A 16,130-nucleotide genomic window follows, 5' to 3' on the forward strand; every position below is an offset into this window, starting at 1 on the left:
AGAGAGAGAGAAAGAAAGCAAAAGTAAAGGTGACTAGCTCAGCCCAGGTGTCATCTAAGAGGTGACAATGGAGCAAAGGCCTTGAGTGGGGTACATAGGAGCCCTCTGTAATGGACAGAATGTTTGTCTCTTCCCAATCTTATATGGGGAAGCCCTAACCCCTAATATGATGCTATTAGATGACAGGGCCTTTGTGGGGTGATGAGGTTTAGATGAGTTCATAAGGGTGCAGCCCCCATCGTGGGGTCATGGCCTTCATCACCATGGAAGAACACACAGGGAAAGCGGCCTCTGCAAGCCAGGAAGAGGCTGGGCTCACATGGTCTGTGCTCTCAGAGATCTTGCAGATGCGCTGGAGAATTGCACAGTTATCCCACACTTGCAGGTTAACATGTAAACAAACAACTGCGCTGAAGGAAAGGACTTTCATTCTTGGAGATGATATGAGAAAGAGAAGCTAACCAAGGTCTGGGAGGTCAGGGAGGACTTCCCTGAGAGAGCGCCCCTCGAGCTGATAACTGTAGGATGTGTAACCATTTACTTGCTGAAGAAGGGAGTGGGAGAAACACATTCCAGGCAGAAGGACATCTAGTGTGCAGGCCCTGGTAGAAGGAAGCCTGGCACAAAGAGCTTAAAGGTAGGGGGAGCTCAGGGAGCAGGTGGGAGACCTGGTAAGAGAAGTTCCACAGAGCAGCAGGGGCAGCCCACGCAGAGCCCAGGCACCGTGGCGAGGGGATGGTCTTCATGCTATAAGCAACAGGAAAAGCCACGGGAGTTAGAACAGAAGGGTGACGTGGTCACATTTGCATTTCACAGAAATCACTGTGGCTTCAGCATAGGAGGGACAGGTGCATACACAGGGAACCCAGTTAGGAAGCCACTGCAGGATCTGGGCAAGAGATGGAGATGGCAATAAAGAGAAGTGTCCAGACAGATATGGCACTTAGGAAGTCAACTCAGCAGCATCTGGGGACAGATTAGACATGCAAAGTGAGGAAGAGAGATGTGTCAGGATGGAATAGAATAAAGGGCAACATGGTTATAATGCAGAAAGAAGCAAGAGTACGCCACAAAAATATTGTGTGCTCAGAAATGTGAACCTTATGCTCTCAGTAGACGAATTGTCAAGAGGAGGGGATGGAGTTCAATAGGACAACAGTGCAAAATTCCATGCAGGGCTTTGGAATCAGACAGAGCTGAATTAGACCTTCCATCTTCTCCTCACTTGCTGTGTCCAGGGCAAGCGACTTCATGTCTTTGAGTCCCGGTCTGTTCATGTGTAAAATGAGATATTCATATTAAGTTGGATCCTATGAAATTCTGAGTTTGTTAGTCCAAATCAGTTAAAATTCAGCAGTTTTCTATGGGTCAATGTAATATATCCTTTCTAAGACTTACTGTGATGATCACATAAGATGCTTTTGTAAATGCACCCAGTGTCCTCATCTTCATTATCAGCACCTGCATTCATCTCATCATTCCCGCTCTGGGTCACCCTCGTGTGTGGAGCTCTTAAAAGCAAGCTGAGCTCTTATCCACCTGGACCATCCCCAAGGCAAATGTTTCTTTCTGAAACATTTGGCTCCTTGGCTGTGAGTATCAGTGGCTGTTCTTCCTGACTCCTGGCCAACTTTCAGGAAAAGCATTCCAGCCTTCCTCTTAGCCAGCCCTTTCAGGACACTTACTCAGACCCTCCCTGGAATTACATCTATCTGGAGGGTGCGGCAGGAGATCCTGCCGGGGAAAGTCTTGGAGGAGCCTAAGAAAGTGGTAGGTGTGCAGGCAAGGGCTGGTGTGGCTGAGTCCAAGGCCTTGTCGCTCCACAAATGCCCTCGTGACACCAGCTAAGCCACATTGTCTCTCTGGGCCTCACTTTCCTCATTTGTAAAACACTAGACCAGGAATTGGCAAACTCTTTCTGTAAAGAGCCAGACAGTAAATATTTGAGGTTTTACAGCCCACATAGTCCCTACTGCAAAGACTGAGCTCTACCACTGCGATGTGAGAGCAGCTGTAGATAATAGCATGGATAAGCAGAGTCAGCTCGTCCATTCAGCAGAGCACCGAGGGCTCATGATATTCTCCAGGGCCCATGAAAATATTTCAATTTCTTTCAAGATCAGCAGGAAAAAAAGGACACAATAGGAATGAATATGTAAGAATGAATTCAGCCTGGATTATATTTGTCTTCATACCAACACAATCATTAAATATACTTTGTATTTACTTATTTACTTTTATGGAGGAAGGAGGCACAAAGACAAAAGTGCCTAAGACTCATGAAAGTCAGAATGTGGCCATCTGTAAAAGAATACAGTTTTATTTATGGAGACTGGAATTTGAATGTCTTAAGGTTTTCATTTGTCATGAGATACTCTTTTTTTTTCTCTCTCTTTTTTGAGACAAGAGTCTCACTCTGTTCCCCAGGCTGGAGTGCAGTGGCACGATTTAGGCTCACTACAACCTCTATCTCTGGAGTTCAAACGATTCTCCTGCCTCAGCCTCCTGAGTAGCTGAGATTACAGGTGTGCGTCACCACACCCAGCTAATTTTAGTATTTTCACTAGAGACAGGGTTTCATCATATTGACTAGGTTGGTTTCAAACTCCTGGCCTCAAGTGATCCGCCCGCCTTGGTCTCCCAAAGTGCTGAGATTACATATGTGAGCCACCACGCCTGACCATGAAATATTATTCTGTTGATTTTTTTCCCCCAACCATTTATAAATATAATAGCCATTCTTAGCTCACAAGCTGTGCACAAACACCGCAGTACTAGAGGATCTGTGAGCCTTTCCAACTCATGGTTTGGTCAGACTGTCAGAAGCAAAATCTGGAGTTAAGCGGAAATGTCAAGAGTTTGATGAAGAAAAGGAAGTCACACCCTCACTCTAGAGTTTCTGTAACATCTTGGCCCTAGAGTAAAATTACGGAGGCTGAGGCAGGAGGATCACTTGAGCCTGGGAGGTTGAGGCTATGGTGAGCTATGATCGTGCCACTGCACTCCAGTCTGAGCAACAGAGAAAGACCCTGTCTCAAAAAAAAAAAAAAAAAAAAAAAAAAAGTCAAAGTCAATTGGTGTGGGTCTCCAACCACAGGAAGCCCGTGGACATAAGCACTCCAAGATAATCAAAACACAGGAAGGGAGTATTAGGTTTTTCCTCACAACAACCAATCCTGACACCAATTGAGTGTCTTACAATTCATTTCAACTCTGATACTAAATTCCTATAGTTAGCATCAGACCTGACAGGTTTAAGGGTTCAGCCCCACAAGACTGCCTCACTTCAGAGGCCGGCCACAAGTATGGGGTCCCCAAGTTACCTACCCTTCTGTCTGACCTGGCAACAAAGTTGAAATGTGTCCCTGCATTCAGGTTCAGTAATTTGCTAGATGAGCTCACAAATCTCAGGGAAACACTTTATTTACATTTTCTGGTTTATTGTAAAGGATGCATCTCAGAAACAGCCAAATGAATGTGATGGATAGAGGAAGTTATGGGAGGGGGAATGCATGCCAGCCTCCCACTACCTCAAAGTATTTACCAAACCAGAAGCTCTCTAAACTCTGCTGTTTAGAGGTTTTTATGGCGTTTTTTTTTGTTTTTGTGTGTGTGTGTGTGTGTGTGTGTGTGTGTGTGTTTTATCACAGAAGTATGATTGATTAAATCATTATCCACTGGCAATTAATCTCCAGCCTCTTCCCTTCCTGGAGGTTGGGGATGGGGCTGAAAGTTCCAAGCTTTAAATGAAGGCTTGATCTTTCTGGTGACCAGCCCCCAGCCTGAAGCTGTCTAGGGTCCTGCCAAGAGTCATCCCATCAGAACAAAAGACACTCCTATCACTCAGGAAATGCCAAGGGTTTTAGGATCTCTGTCAGGAACCAGGAAAAAGGCCAAATATATATGTCTTCTTATACCACAGGAAGCACTGAACACCACTACCTGCTGCACTACATTCCACATACTCCAGCTCAGCCCCCATCATGGTCCACAAAGCAGGCACTGCCATGATCCTCCTTAAGCAGATGAGGAAACTGAGGTGAGGGAGTAAGTCACCTGCTCTAGGCCACACCACCAATAAGTGAAAGAGCTGAGACTTGAACCCAGGCTGTCTGATACCAAAGCCCCAAGTGTGCAACAGCTACATGCTACTCAGGTGTGAAGAAGTTCTAATTATACACCTAAGCAATGGGCCCTGAGATGGCTTTATAGCAAACAGCCTGGGCCAATTTTTGCGCAGGGGATATTTGGCAATGTCTGGACACATTTTTGATTGTCACACCTGGGGAGGGGTAGGGGTGCTCCCGGTGTCTAGTCCTGTGCATCCCACAAGGTGCAGGATAGCTCCAGAACAGGGTTGCCAGCCCCAAATGTCAACAGGGCGAAGATTGAGAAATGCTGCATTACAGGTCTCCCAACATTTTTCGTTAAATCCCTACCTAAAGAATTTTGAAAAGTGCTACCTTCTTACACATTTTTAAGTTGACATCTTAAGCTATTACATCATAAGTTTGATATTTTCAAAGCATCTAATTTATAGTACATTACACATACTGCCTTTTTTTTTTTTTTTTATTTTGAGACAGATCTCACTCTGTTGCCTAGGCTGGAGTATAGTGGCACCATCAGGGCTCACTGCAGCCTCAACCTCTTGGGCTCCAGCAATCCTTCCATCTCAGCCTCCCAAGCAGTTGGGACCACAGGTGCGTGCCATCATACTCAGGGAAATTTTTATTTTTTATAGAGACAAGGTCTCGCTATGTTGCCGAGGCTGGCCTCAAACCCCTGAGCTCAAGCCATCCTCCCGCCTCAGCTTTGCAAAGTGCTGGGATTACACATGTGGCCACTGTGCCCAGCCATACTGACTTTTTAAAATAAATTTGTTACGTCATTCTTTACCTATGATAAAAGCACATAAGCAAGCTTTTCTTTAAGAGTCTAGAGTTTTACGTCTTTCCTTGTCTCTGTAAACCTCTATTTCCACTTGACTTCCCCATAGAATGTTATCCTAATATTGTGGGTATATGTGTACATGTATATGCATATGTGTTTCTGTATATATATGTGTGTGTATACTACATATATGCTTGAAAGTCTTTCATTGATCAATTTTCATAATTACCTGCAACCAATTATATCCATTTATTTAAATTATATAATTAAAATTTTTTCTTTGAAAATAAGCCTCTAAGTGTTGAAAAATTTTCTTTTGGATTAAGTTACTAGTACATAATTAAATAACAAAATATACTATTTTTACAAATAATGACTAAACACTCAAAGTATCTTTTTTTGAATTCATCTATTAACAAGATAGGATGGGATTTTTAAAAAAGTATTGGTTAATGAATGAATATTTCTTGTTACTAGACTGAAGTAGGATTCAGTATCTATTTTTTTGCCCATTTTTCCTCTTTTTTTTTTTTTTTAACCAGAGTCTCTCTCTGTTGCCCAGGCTGGAGGACAGTGCAGTGGCATGGTCATAGCTAGCTGTAGTCTGAAACTCCTGGGCTCAAGTGATCCTCCCACTTTAGCCTAAAAGTAACATGCACCACCATACCTGGATAATTTAAATTTTCCAAGACAGAGTCTTACTCTCTCGCCCAGGCTGGAGTGTGGTGGTTTCATGTCGGCTCACTGCAACTTCCGCCTCCCAGGTTCAAGTGATTCTCGTGCCTCAGCTTCCAGAGTAGCTGGGATTACAGGTGCAAGTCACCATGCCCGGCTAATTGGTTTTTTTTGTATTTTAATAGAGATGGGGTTTCACCATGTTCCCCAGGCTGGTCTTGAACTTCTGAGCTCAGGCAATCTGCCTGTCTCAGCCTCCCCAACATGCCCAGTTCCTATTTTTAAATTTAAATAAGCATGTTATAATACATCCAACTTATCTTTTATTTTTAATTCTAAGAAGGGTAAAGGTACATGGAGGGTATGTAGGTAGACTAGACAGACAAATAGATAGATGATAATAGATGATAGATAGATAGATAGACAGATGATAGACAGATAGATGATAGACAGATAGATAGATAGATAGATGATAGACAGATAGATGATAGATAGATAGATGATAGATAGATAGATGATAGATAGATGATAGATAGACAGATTATAGATAGATAGATGATAGATAGATGATAGATAGACAGATGATAGATAGATAGATGATAGACAGATGATAGATAGATAGATGATAGATAGATAGATGATGATAGACAGATGATAGATAGATAGACAGATGATAGATAGATAGATGATAGATAGACAGATGATAGATAGATGATAGACAGATGATAGATAGATAGATAGACAGATGATAGATAGACAGATGATAGATAGATAGATCATATGATTCTGTTGAGAGACTATGACCAAATAAAAAAGAAAGAAAGAAAATTGCAAAGACAGATGATAGAAAGAAGACAGTGGTGTGGATTAAATCAGTTGCTGCCATCTTCAGTACTTATTGCTGATGTGCCTTTGCCCTAGTGTCATGGTCCCTGAACAGTGACACATTCTCTGAAAGAAGTAAGATATTTAAATGAAAAATTCCTCACCTGCTGCCCCCCTGTACAATCCCACCCACTGGCTGGGAATAGGGGTGGGGTTCGGGGGAGTGCCTGGCAATTAAAGTTGTAAAAACTCTTGAACAAATAGTCTGGGTCCAGTGGTTCATGCCTGTAATTCCAGCACTTTGGGAGGCCGAGGTGTAAGAATGGCTTGAACCCAGGAGTTTAAGATCAGCCTGGGCAACAGAGTGGGACCTTTATTCATCTCTACAAAAATTTAAAAAGAGTCTTGCTCTGTCACCCAGGCTGGAGTGCAGTGGTGCGATCTTAGCTCACGGCAACATCTGCCTCCTGGGTTCAAGCAATTCTCCTGCCTCAGCCTCCCAAGAGCTGGGATTACAGGCACGCACCACGATGCCTGGCTAATTTTTGTATTTTTAGTAGAAATGGAGACTTGCCATGTTGACCAGGCTGGTCTCGAACTCCTGACCTCAAGTGATCCACCTGCCTTGGCCTCCCAAAGGGCTGGCATTACAGGCATGGCCACCCGGCCCGGCCCCTTCCTTAGATTTATAATGCCTTAATTATAAGAGGCTGTGACAACACCAGTATGAGGGATTCTTGAACAACATGGGTTTGAACTACGCAGGTCCACTTACACATGAATTTTTTTCAGCTGAACATGGATTGAAGGATGCAAAACCCATGTATGGGGGCGACTCTTCACATCCAAGGGGTTTTCAGAGCTACTGCAGGACTTGAGTTTGTACCAATTTTGGCATACTAGGGGGTCCTGGAGCCAATCCCCTGAGTATACCCAGGGATGACTATATTTCAAATAGTCCCTCTGTTTGGCTGCCCAGAGGTTTTTGTCTCTAGGACAACACACTGCAGGAAGATTCAAGAAAGAACGGAGTTTGCCTTTATTTTGTAAGGTGGGGAAGAATGAGAGAATGCTGTGCCTACTGGTCTGCTTCTTTCTCAGGAAGGTTAATATGACAAAAGCAAACACTGATTCCCTTAAGGCTATCCATGCTGATATACATGTTGGAAGGACATGAGTTCCCAGAGGGGTATGTGCGTCATCAGCTGGGTACCTACATAAGGTCACCTTGACTTTGACAATGATTGAGATCCTGCTCCTGGCTTTTCTTTCTTTTAAAATTAAACATAATACCTTTCACTTGATGTCATTTCTTTGTAAATCTGTAAGACATTCCATTGTATGAAAGTGTTATCGTTTATTTAACCTGGCTCCCCATTGCTAGGTATTTCGAGTGTTTTCAATCTTGTTTGTGTTACAAACAATTCTGCAAGAAATAACTGTACGTACACTTTGTGCACATGTGGGAGAATATCTGGAGGGGAAATCCTGGAAGTGGGATTGCTGGGTCAAAGGGCACGAGCGCTTACAGCTTTGATAGGTGTTGCCAAATCGCCCTCCGAAAAGACTGAGCCTCTTTGCACTCCCACATGCGGAACAAGGTGGCCCTTTCCCTCACTCTGCCCAACACGGAATGGTAGCAAACGTTTTCATCTTTGAAATAGGAGTTAACAATTATATCTCATTGTAGTTTTATAATCACCGTCTTTTCATAGGTTTATATCCCACTGTAACTTTTCTGGGAACTGTCGGTTTGTGCCTTTTGCCCATTTGCTATTGGATTAGTCTTTTCCTGGAATCGTATTAACACCTTATTTACTGAGGAAATTAGCTCTTTTTCTCTTACAAGTGATGCAAATATTTCCCCCCAGCTTATCGCTTACTTTCCTACTTAGACTATGTGTTTTTGTGTGTTGTACAGAAATCCTTAATTTTTCATAATCAGATTTCTCCATCTAATTTTATGACATGATTTTCATATCATATTTTATTTTTATTTTATTTTGTTTTATCTATCTATCTATCTATCTATCTATCTATCTATCTATCTATATCTATCTATCTATCTATCATCTTGAGACGGAGTCTCACTCCATCGCCCAGGCTGGAGTGCAGTGGCACAATCTCGGCTCACAGCAACCTCCACCTCCTGCGTTCAAGCAACTCTCCTGCCTCAGCTTCCCAAGTAGCTGGGATTACAGGCACCCGCCACCTCGCTTAGCTAATTTTTGTATTTTTAGTACAGATGGCGTTTCACCATGTTGGCCAGGCTTGTCTCCAACTCCAGACCTCAGGTGATCTGCCTGCCTCGGCCTCTCAAAATGTTGGGATTACAGGCATGAGCCACTGTGCCAGGCCTCATGTCACATTTTGAAAAGCTTGCTCTGAAATTATTCTCCTTAATTCTTCTTTTTTTTTTTTTTTTTTTTTTTTTGAGACAGAGTCTCGCTCTGTCACCCAGGCTGGAGTGCAGTGGCGCAATCACGGCTCACTACAAGCTCCGCCTCCCAGAGTTAGCCAGCATGGTCTCGATCTTCTGACCTCGTGATCCACCTGCCTCGGCCTCCCCAAGTGCTGGGATTACAGGCGTGAGCCACCACGCCCAGCCTCTTCTTAATTCTTCCATGCTTTTTTCATGCTCTCTTTTCTTTCTCTGGTTATTTAAACATTTTTATTACATCTGGAATTTATTTTGGTATAAGGAATAAGCTAGAGATCTCACTTTGTGGCCATCCCATTGTCCCAACACCACTGATGAACTTGCACCTTTCTCCATTGGTATAAAACCCACTTTGAGCACAGACATAATCCTTAAGATCATCTCATTGATCTGAGCGACTTTTCCTGCCTAGGACAGAACTGCCTTTAGTTCTGCTGGTCACCATTATTACTTTCTATGTCAGAATTTTCTGACTATTCTTTTTTATCTTTTTTCTTTTTCTGTTTATTCTTGTATACTCATTTCTCATAAGAATTTTTCAATCAACTTCCTAATTCCCACAGAATAAAGCAGGGTATTTTTGTTTGTTTGTTTGTTTTGGAATCACCCTTAAATGAATAATTAATTAAGGAGAATAGACAACTTTCTAATATCAAGTCCCCCTATCCAATAGCAGGGTGTTCCTTTCAATTATTTAGTCCTTCTGCGGAGCCATTTTGAAATGTCCAGCTATGGAAGTCAAAAAAAGAAAAATGTTAAGAAAAAACAGAAGTCAGCTAGGCGCAGTGGCTCATGCCTCTAATCCCAGCACTTTGGGAGGCCGAGGCGGGCAGATCACGAGGTCAGGAGTTCGAGACCAGCCTGACCAACATGATGAAACCCTGTCTCTACTAAAAACACAAAAATTAGCCAGGCGTGGTGTCGCGTGCCTATAATCCCAGCTACTCAGGAGGCTGAGGCAGGAGAAGCCCTTGAACTCGGGAGGTGGAAGTTGTAGTGAGCCGAGATTGTGCCACTGCACTCCAGCCTGGGTGACAGAGTGAGACTCCATCTCAAAAAAAGAAAAGAAAAAGCAGAAGTCAATAAACAGATAACCATAATGAGATACCATCTGGCACCAGTCAGAATGACAATTATTAAAAAGTCAAAAGAAGTCTGAGTACTTTGGAAGGCTGAGGCAGGCAGATCACTTGAGGTCAGGAGTTTGAGACCAACCTAGTCAACATGGTAAAACCCCGTCTCTACCAAAAAATACAAAAAAAATTTAGCTGGGCGTGGTGGTGTGTGTCTGTAGTCCCAACTACTCTGGAGACTGAGGCACGAGAATAGATTGAACCAGGGAGGTGGAGGTTGCAGTGAGCCAAGATCGTGCTGCTGTACTCCAACCTGAGTGACAGAGTGAGACACCGTCTCAGAAAAAAGAAAAGAAAAGAAAAAGTCAAAGCATAACAGATGCTGGTAAGGCTGTGGAGAAAAAGGAATGCTTATGCACTGCTGGTGAGAATGTAAACTAGTTCAGCCACTGTGGAAACCAGTTTGGAGATTTCTCAAAGAACTTAAAGTAGAATTACCATTTGACCCATCATCTCATTACTGGGTCTATATCCAAAAGAAAAAGAGTTCTACCAAAAAGACACATGCCCTTACATGTTCATCACAGCACTATTCACAATAGCAAAACATGGAATCAACCTAGGTGCTATCAACAGTGGATTGGATAAAGAAAATGTGTTACATATACACCATGGAATACTACACAGCCATAAAAAAGAACAAAATCATGGCCTTTGCAGCAACATGGATGATGCTGGAGGCCATTATCTTAAGCGAATTAACACAAGAATGGAAGACTAAATACTGCATATTCTTACTTATAGGTGTGAGATAAACATTAAGTACACATGGACACAAAGATGGCAACAACAGCTACTGGGGACTACCAGATGGGAGACAGAGGAGAGTGTGGGCTAAAAAAGAAACACCTACTGAGTGCTATGCTCGCTACTTGGGTGATGCGATCTTTTATACCCCAAACCTCAGTGTCACACAACATACCCATGTAAGAAACCTGCCCATGCATCCTTCAATGTGTAATAAAAGTTGAAATTATAAATAAATAAATGTGGCTGGATGTGGTGGCTCACACTTGTAATCCCAGCACTTTGGGAGGCCAAGGTGGGTAGATCGCTTAAGCTCAGGAGTTCAAGACCAGACTAGGCAACATGGCAAAACCTGTTTCTACCAAAAATACAAAAATTAGCTGGGTGTAGTGGGTGTGCCTATAGTCCCAACTACTAAGGAGGCTGAGGTGGGGGGATTGCTTGAGCCTGGAAGGTTGAGGCTGCAGTGAGCCCTGACTGCCACTGCACTCCAGCCTGGGTAATAGAGCAAGACCCTATCTTAAAAATAAATAAACAAATAAATAAATAAATGAAATGTCCGGGGCGGGGGGCAGTTCCTGGTCAGTCTATGAGTAACCGTGGGCTGAGCATGTCCCCTTGTTCAGCGAAAGCAGACTGCACTGCTCCCAGAATCAGGGGACCTTTGTAGGAGGCCTGGTTGGACAACTGCAGGGCTGAAGGAATGGCAATTGCTGCCGCCCCCCTCTTTCCGGAGCCTGTCTCAGTGGTCTCTTCTCTGCTGCAGACACTTGCAATGCTTGTGACTTAATCAAGCCTCATTTCCACAGAAGCATTTGGGGATAAACAAATAACCCAATGCTTCCTAGGCAACTAGTCAGGATTGTCTCCCCTACAACTTTTCTTGACCATTGACTTCAATGCCCAGGACCCATCACAGAGGAGCCAGGAGACCATTTGGCTTGGGCCACATATTCATAAAAGGCCTCAAATTTTCCCTTCTCACTCCATTACAATTGAGGTGAATCATGGAAGCACATTGAGAAAACTGAAAAAAGACATTCACCAGACAACTTAAATTTGAGTACCATTACCAACCATGCCAGACCATGCAATATGAATTTCATACCAACCATAACCAATTTGTGACTAGCACAGCTATATTGCAGGATATTGTCCTATGTAAATGAATATGTTAAAAATTAAGCCTATATGTTTTGAATGACATATTAAGTATCACTCAAACTTTAATTGGGGCAGGGCGTGATGGCTCACACCTATAAACCCAGCACTTTGAGAGACACAGAGGTGGGTGGATCACTTGAGGTCGGGAGTTTGAAACCAGCCTGGGCAACATGGCAAAACCTGGTCTTGACTAAAAATACAAAAATTATCTGGGCGTGGTGGTGGGTGCCTGTAATCCTAGCTACTAAGGAGGCTGAGGCAGGAGAATCACTTGAACCTGGGAGGCGGAAGTTGCAGTGAGCTGAGATCGCACCACTACACTCCCACCTGGGTGACAGAGTGAGACTCCATCTCAAAACAAAAAAAAAACAAAACAAAAACCCCTTAATTGGTATAGTGCTTTCCGTCGTATCAAAAACTTGAAAGTTATATCAGTTTATCATCCAAATCTTAGACAGTATGATTGAGCTACTTCAAATAACATATTTTTGTATTCAGATAAATAAAATAATAATACACTGTCTTGCATTTTTAGTGCTAAAATAAAGATTAAACATATAGCTTGTGCAGTTGGAATTTGGCATAACTTCATTTTTTCATATGTTGAAGGCCTCCAAAATGAAATAGTCCCAAGGCTTGTTGAGGGCAACAAGAGCTGTCAGTACAACGTCTCGCCTCATGATCCTAAGCCTAAGAGGATCAGGTTTTAACCCCATCCCAACTCACATAACGATTTCCTTCCGTGTCTGCTCCAGCATCATGTACTGCGTCCACTCCTGTTCACTCTCGTATGTCTTAGACTGATCCACGATCTTTTGGAACATCGTCCTTTTCCTACAAAACACATCAGTCTAGTAAAGGGAGTAAATCTTAGAATAAGGCAACACCTGAGCTGCTAACATTAGCTGATTCAGATGGAGGCTTATTAAATCAACAAAATTCACAAAACAAGGTTGAAAGAACCAAGGCCTGGGAGTGAAGACCTAGGTTTAACCTAAGTCTCTGCCACTGATTTGTTACCTAATCTTAGCAAATCTCTTGTCCTGAATCCCGGTGTTCCCACCTGTACAATGGGGGTAATAATATCTAACTCATAGAGTTGTAGCAACAATCAATGTGTCCATAACACATGTGTTGTGCCTGACACATAGTATATGCTAATTTAATTGGAACTAAGATATTTGTTATTATTATAATCATTGTTGCTGGGTGCAGTGGCTCATGCCTGTAATCCCAATACTTTGGGAGGTTGAGGCAGAAGGATGGCTTGGGCCCAGGAGTTTGAGATCAGCCTGGGTAACATAGTGAGAACCCATCTTTACAGCAAATTAAAAAATTATCCAGGATTGGTGGTGTTCCTGTGGTCCCAGCCACTCAGGAGGCTGAGGTGGGAGGATCCCTTGAACCCAGGAGGCAGTGAGCTGTGATGGTGCCACTGCAGTCTAGCCTGGACAAACAGAGTGAGATCCTGTCCCAAAAAAAAAAACTTTCTCTCTCTCTATATATATATATACATATTCACACACACACACACATATACACACACATATAATATATACATATATATATACACACACACATAATCATTGTTACTTTTACTATTAGAACGAGAAGAAATACCAACTTGAAATACAGGGCGAGGTCTGTGGCAATGATTGCAATGTCCATCATATGGATGGCATGCTCATGCTGTCGGCGATTGAGGTTTTGAAAGATATTCAGGCTCTAAAGTAAAAAGCAGAGGCAAGATGGGAGAGGATTGATGCTGGCAGTAAAGTCACCCAACTACCAATGGCTATCCCAGATGATGGCAGAGGCAACCCAGGCCAATGGAAAGAATGTTCCCTGGGCACACACAGGCTCCTTGTGAAATGGAGTCTCTGATCCAGGCCCCGCAGCCAGTGCACCCTTGGCCCTCATCCTACCTCGTCTCTGAGCAGTGTTTTGCCAAACTCCAAGTGGTGTCTTTCCAAGATGGAGGACCCATGGAGCTTGGCCAGTGGGTTCTGGGATCTGAATGAGAAAGAGAGAGAATCAATATGGAGTGGACAATAGAAAATTAGGACTAAACATCAAGTCTCCTGACTCAGTCTTTAGCCTTCTCCACAAGTGATTCCAAGTTCCTTTTGGGTCACGAACTCATTAGAGAATCTACTAAATAGCATGGACCCATTCCCCCAGAAAAAGCCACAAACACACACAATGCCATAAGGGATTTTAGGGGCATTAGCATTGGGCCATGCTTCAAGATCATCTAGCCCTGATTCTTCACATCCAAGTCTGAAGGAAACCACTGAATTTCCACAAGCCATATGTTTATTCATTTCTGTATTCAATAAACACTTGTTGAGCACTTACTATGTGCCACACGCTGCGCTAAGTATTTAGATTCTCAAAAAGTAAAATGTAAACCCAATATCTGGCCCCAGAGCAGCATGGAAGTATTAAGACTCAGAGCAGCATGAATTCAGAGCTTGTTAATGACTTACAGGCCATGGCCCCTGAACGGAGACTCAGTTTTCTCATCTGTAAGTAGGGATAACATTAGCCCCTGCTCTGCCTAGCCCGGTGGGTGGTCGTGAGGATCCAATGAGATCAGGTCCAAGGCCTATGCTTCATGGGCTGTCTGAAATATAAGCTCTGTGAGGACAGGAGCTGTTTTGCTCATCAGAGCACCTCCTTTGCCTAGCATAGAGCCTACCACATTATATTCGAAGCATTATAAACATGAGATGAGTGAATGAACCATTACTGGTTATTAATGTCTTGGCCCAAATTAGTGCAGCAGGTAGGACAGGGAAGGAGACGAGTAAAGGAGTTTAATGGATTTGTTTTCTACAGCTTCTATAACAAACTGCCACAAACTTAATGGCTTAAAACAATAAAATTTATTATTTTACAGCTCTATATGGAGTCTGAAATGGGTCCTTAGGGCTGCTTTCCTTCTGGAGGCTCCAGAGGAGAATCCATTTCCTTGCTCGTTTGAGCTTCTAGAGGCCACATGCATTCCTTGTTTGCAGGCCATGCCTCCATCTTCAAAGCCAGCAGGGTAGCGTCCTCTCTCCTCTCTGACCTCCTGCTTCCCTCTTATAAGGACCCTTGGGGCTACACAGAGCCGACCTGAATGAATAATCCCTGTATCTCAAGATCCTCGACTTAATCACATCTGCACAGTCCCTTTTGAATGTAAGGCAACATATTCTCCAGCTCAGAGATTTGAGATCTGGACATCTTTGGGGGATCGTTATTCTGGCTGCTACAGGAGGAGACCCAGGTCCCAAGGGCAGAAGGCAGTGGGAAGCTGTGGACCACAAGGCTTCCCTGTTGGCCCATGAGTCTGCCTGGGGGCCACACAGAGCTGGATAACGAATCCAGAGGGCTGGGGGTGGGGAGGGAAGCTGACTCACTTCATCTGGTAGAGGTTGTTGGTGCCTCTGTGGTCAATGTCATGGCAGAAAGCAGCAGTGACCATGGCCAGGGCCTCCAGGTCCGTGAAGTAGCGCTTCAGCTTTCCTGTCTGGAAGGGCAATCAGAGTGCAAATCATTCCTTTTGTGTAGGGGCTGGAAGCAGGGCTGAAAAGGCAGGTGTGAGAAGAAGGGCCCAGAACTAAAAACTCATGGGTCTGATCTTGGCTGTATCCTGGCTCCAGAGGCTGACCAGAGGATTGCCCAGGGCTGAGGGGTTTTTTGGACATGGGACTTTCAGTGCTAGAATGGGGAAAGTTCCAGGTAAGTGGGAACAACTGGTCACCCTATTTCTGAGTTGACTTTAGCTGGTCTCATCTCCCTTTGAACCTCAGTAGCCCAATCTCCATACTGAGGGTCGAGCATATTGGATTAGATTAGTTTTAAGAAACTTGTAGAGGGTGGAGCAAGATGGCCGAATAGGAACAGCTCCAGTCTCCAACTCCTGGCGCGAGCAGCACAGAAGACCGGTGATTTCTGCATTTTCAACTGAGGTACTGGGGTCATCTCACTGGGGAGTGCCGGACAATCGGTGCTGGTCAGCTGCTGCAGCCTGACCAGTGAGAGCTGAAGCAGGGCGAGGCATTGCCTCACCTGGGAAGCGCAAGGGGTAAGGGAATCCCTTTTCCTAGCCAGGCGAACTGAGACACACAACACCTGGAAAATCGGGTAATTCCCACCCCAATACTGTGCTTTAAGCAAACGGGCACACCAGGAGACTATACCCACACCTGGCCGGGAGGGTCCCACGGCCACGGAGCCTCCCTCATTGCTAGCAGAGCAGTCTG

General features: G+C 43.9%; 1 protein-coding gene across 2 annotated transcripts in view; it reads right to left on the minus strand.

Annotated features, from left to right (window-relative positions):
* PDE6A (phosphodiesterase 6A, cGMP-specific, rod, alpha) overlaps positions 1–16,130 on the minus strand; it is a 92,416-nt gene that overhangs the window by 13,462 nt on the left and 62,824 nt on the right. For both annotated transcript variants that reach the window (XM_011931539.1, XM_011931538.1), the window contains 4 exons: positions 15,285–15,394; positions 13,803–13,890; positions 13,502–13,602; positions 12,604–12,711 (listed from right to left, as the gene is read on the minus strand). In XM_011931539.1, coding sequence (XP_011786929.1) covers positions 12,604–12,711; positions 13,502–13,602; positions 13,803–13,890; positions 15,285–15,394 — 407 coding nt within the window. The remainder of the gene's footprint in view (positions 1–12,603; positions 12,712–13,501; positions 13,603–13,802; positions 13,891–15,284; positions 15,395–16,130) is intronic.

This window comes from Colobus angolensis, unplaced genomic scaffold (assembly GCF_000951035.1).
Source record: "Colobus angolensis palliatus isolate OR3802 unplaced genomic scaffold, Cang.pa_1.0 Scaffold90, whole genome shotgun sequence".
In the NCBI taxonomy this organism is placed as follows: Eukaryota; Metazoa; Chordata; class Mammalia; order Primates; family Cercopithecidae; genus Colobus; species Colobus angolensis.